Here is a 3,968-nt window from a genome sequence, read left to right as displayed (position 1 = left end):
AGGATGGGTTGCTGGCGAGGCAATAAGTTAAGCTAGCCAAAAATGCAAATTGATATTGATATTTGATATAAGCGCCTGTCGATGAGATGGGATAACACGAACATTGTTGCAAACAGGACTTCTTGGGACTAGAAATCAGAAGAACATCGGATGAGCACAAAGGAGAAGCTACAACTTGCATTGCTTGCACAATAGCGAATTAGCGAATTTGTTGACCCTTGAAAAAAGATGCAGCAGCTATTAGATAAATGGAGCATGGATGGAGCTGAAGCAATAGAAGATTGTAGAATGTAGATCAAAGAAAAAAGAAAAGGAGATATGGCGTGATTAGAACTAAAGGGGATGCAACCTCTATGTCCCATTAAGGTTTGGAATCAAACTTCAAAACTTAATTCCAATGATCTATGATACGGTACAATACATTGAGTCACTCACTTAAATTTGCTTCAGAAAATTCCAATGATGTTTGTCACCTCGAACGGTAAACAATACTCCACCAGTCAAAAATTAGAAGGTTAACCATATTCATTGAAAAGGTCTAAATTTTTTTAGTACTTTTAAAAAATAATAAAATATATTTATATGTGAAGTATTAACTTTTTTTTATAATTCATATTCTACAAGAATAAGATGGATGATGCATTGATCCAGCATATTAGGACAACAATTAAAATGACACAACTAAACAAATTTTTTTATAAATTTGTTTTGGAGTAGAAACAAATATTAGCATAGACCTAGCTACCCGCGCTATTTGCGCGGGTCATCTTGCTAGTTGGAGTGCTAGCAAATGTTAGCAAAGGCAATTTTGAGCGGAAGAGACTGGAAACAGCAGTCCACTCAGATTCCAATCACGTGCAAACACAAGAACTCTGCACAGCTAACAGAGAGGATGGTACACCTGAACATTGCAATTATAATTTCTACTAATGGGACAATAAATGAAATTATTAAACACTCCTTTCTACATATAGGTGCAGAGCACTCGAATCCCACTATATCGCTACATACCTACATCCAGTCTTCTTCACCTCCGTAGTCCCTACTTATTTGACTAGCGCTACAAAATAGAAAATACACATAAAGAACTTATGTTCATGCGTAGCTCTCGGGAAAAGAATATGCACACTATGCTTTTGGACAAGAGTTGACCATAGCGAAGAAGAAGAAGAAGAAACAAGCTAGCCAAGCCATGCAAAGCATCCCTACAAAATTTTCTGGCACGGTACGCATTCCTCCTCATATCGGTGATCTTTGGGGAATATAAAGACAGAGTCAACACAGAGGCCGCCTTTTGTATGTGTGCAATCAATCTGCATCATAGAGAACCTGAGTTCCGTCACCTCATCTGAACTCGATACGACAAAATCCCCGACGTGGTAAAGGATCCATCTTCCCGGTTTAGATAGGTAACATTCAGACTCTGTGTGCTGATCATCTGAAGTCAAAAGCTGGAACCGTGTTGGTTTGATGTCCCAGCCATGAATACTCGCAGAGCCATGGCCTCGGCGGCCCGTACACTTGTGTGGTCGACCCAAATGCAGCCGGAAGAATAGGCTGTATGAACCAGCAGGAAAGCAGAAATCAATCTCCCCGCACACCTCAAGCCACCAAATCTGCTGAAGGTAGGCAACACTGTGAAACCTGCGATAAAAGCCATATCAATTTAATCTGGTATTCAGTGACTTCAGCAATGATTGGATACAAAGATGATAGAGCTGAAAAAAAATAGGATGCATGAAGTTACAACACCATATCATGCAAGGTGAATTTCCTTGTACGAAGATATCTGAGGTAACTGTGTTACCAATAAATCAACTCTCAAAGTTTCAATAGGAAGTGTTTAGGATAAGGGGTTAGCAATTTTTCAGATTTAGTTCAGATGTTCCACTACGAATTAAAATAATGAACATTTAAATTCAATAACCTGTATATAGACATGCTCTAAGTTGCAGTAATGGAAACCTATAAAGGTATCGTTCAGATATTATGGTAGATGACAGCAATTGATAATACTGCTGATTACATGCATGAAACTTCGAACATGACAAACGACATAACTCAGCACAACATGTAAGAACAATCAATCAAATCACAACAAAACCAAAATTCTGGATGTGCAATTTGCATCAGAAATTATATCATGCCACTAAAGTGATTGGATTTGGCTTTATGCAGCCTGATGACTGTCATCAGAGTTTTATAAGTTGCACAAAGTAGCATAGATGCTCAATTAAAGGTAACATCTGCCCAGACAGATATTTTAACCTATGTGCTTAGTAACGTTTAGCATATCACACAGCCTGAATATATATATCGATCACCACTCCTACATGAGTCAACTACGAAAACCCATCACTTATTCAACCACTGGTGTTGGCATGTGTCAATCAACCTCCAAGTATGTACTTGACTGGCTAGCAAAGTTGTCAGTTTGCAAACAGTTTGGATAAGTTTTCTGGCATTACAGGCATTCTGAACTTGTCCCACGCCTGTTGGTTGGGAAACCACACCAACAATCATCCCAAAAGTAGACCATGCATTTCTTCTTGGGTAGGTATGAGAAAGAAAGATACATGTACTATGCAAAGCCATTTTAAGCTTGGGGAAAACAAACCTTCAGGGCAATAAAGAAACAGAAACATTAAAGGATCCTTAGAAAAGAACAACAAACATCAGGGGTCCATCAGATTATTAATGAAAATAACCGAAGTCAAGCAATTAACTGCAAACTTCTAATTAACCAATCATTATTTATGGACCATATACAACTATGACGTAACAAGTATTACATGATTTTCATTTCCTCATTCTGCTAGCATTTTTATGGAATTCAATAGTAAAGTTCCTGATTAGTGATTAGTACCTTTATTACTCGTAAAAGTAGAAACAAGAGGGAAGTACCTTGATTCCTCCGTGGATAGGTGGCTCCAATACCTCCGATCATCTCTGCCAGTGATCGACATAGCCCTTGAGGAGATGGACATGCAAAAACCTCCCTTGCCCTTCTCAATCCAAAATTCCTACTCACATAACTGCTTTCAATTAGATCGTTACAACACAGATAAAAACAAAAAGGAATGAACCAACTTCACTGGAGACAAGCAGGTTGTAGTGATCGACTTCTTAGTTTTTTTTTCCTGCTGAATCCTCTTGACAAAAAGTAGGTGGATACATATATTATATGATAGAAAAGAAAAAGGAGATACCTTGGTGCCGCCGTCGAATGAGGTGGGCCGGCACAGGCGCGCGTATATCTCCTTCTTGATCGCGGCCGAGGAGCAGCACCTGCCATTGCCCTCGGCCGCGCCGTCGCAGCCGCAGTCGTCGTCGGCCGCGGCGGCCAGCGCGGCGAGGTACCGGTGGTTGGCGGGCAGCTTGGCGGCCCAGATGCAGTCCGCGGAGGCCGCACCCCGGAACGCCCGGTTGAGGCAGGCCACCTGGCAGATGTCCAGCGGGTCGAGGTAGAGCAGCACCGCCGCCACGCAGCTCTCCGGCATGTCGCCCAGCGACGTCTGCCCCCACCCGCGGCCGTACCCCTCCGGCCCCATCATGCTCGACGCCCCCGCCCCCATCCAAATTGCAAAATTTCGCCGCGAGCAATGCGAGGGAGAGTTGCGTCGTTTCCTCGAACCCCGCTCCAATGCGTGGACGCCTTTCTCCTCTATCCGGTCGGGGGCGGTTGGATGACCGCCAGCTCCTGTTGAATTCAACGAACTTGCAGCCGCGAGAACAATCAGAACCTCATCCCCAGAGCAGCCGCCGCGACCAGACTCCCGGCCAGCCCAAGGACCAAGACCCAAAATGCTAAGGATTTTCCCGCAGCTCGCCTCGGATAGAGCATCTGAGGCGGGGGGAGGAGACTTTGTAGGGGTGGCTGGCTTGCGACGGAAGAGAGAACGAACTAGGCGCCGGGCCGGGTGGGGTAATAACCCGGCCGGGTGCCTTGCTGACCGGATAAAATAGCG

The 3,968-nt window shown here is 43.5% G+C and overlaps 1 protein-coding gene across 1 annotated transcript; it reads right to left on the bottom strand.

Moving 5' to 3' along the window:
• Nucleotides 1-881: 881 nt before the first annotated feature.
• Nucleotides 882-3,968, bottom strand: LOC120641498 (F-box protein PP2-A13-like). Its single transcript, XM_039917666.1, has 3 exons — nt 3,210-3,968; nt 2,905-3,023; nt 882-1,644 (listed from the first exon to the last, which is right to left on the bottom strand). The coding sequence occupies exons 1-3, from the start codon at nt 3,573-3,575 to the stop codon at nt 1,206-1,208; spliced, it is 924 nt and encodes a 307-aa protein (XP_039773600.1). The 5' UTR covers nt 3,576-3,968; the 3' UTR covers nt 882-1,205.

The sequence above is a fragment of the Panicum virgatum genome, chromosome 7K (assembly GCF_016808335.1).
Source record: "Panicum virgatum strain AP13 chromosome 7K, P.virgatum_v5, whole genome shotgun sequence".
Lineage (NCBI taxonomy): Eukaryota > Viridiplantae > Streptophyta > Magnoliopsida > Poales > Poaceae > Panicum > Panicum virgatum.
Note: the sequence above shows the minus strand (reverse complement) of the source record. Positions and strands in the feature narration are given on the sequence as shown.

Bases quoted from the DNA above. Each gene is read 5' to 3' on its own strand.
- LOC120641498 (XM_039917666.1), bottom strand. From the start codon at position 3,575: ATGGGGGCGGGGGCGTCGAGCATGATGGGGCCGGAGGGGTACGGCCGC. The intron at 3,024-3,209 runs GTATCTCCTTTT...TTATGTGAGTAG, and splicing joins CATTCGACGGCGGCACCAAG to GAATTTTGGATTGAGAAGGG. The intron at 1,645-2,904 runs GTACTTCCCTCT...CTTTTATCGCAG, and splicing joins CTATCCACGGAGGAATCAAG to GTTTCACAGTGTTGCCTACC.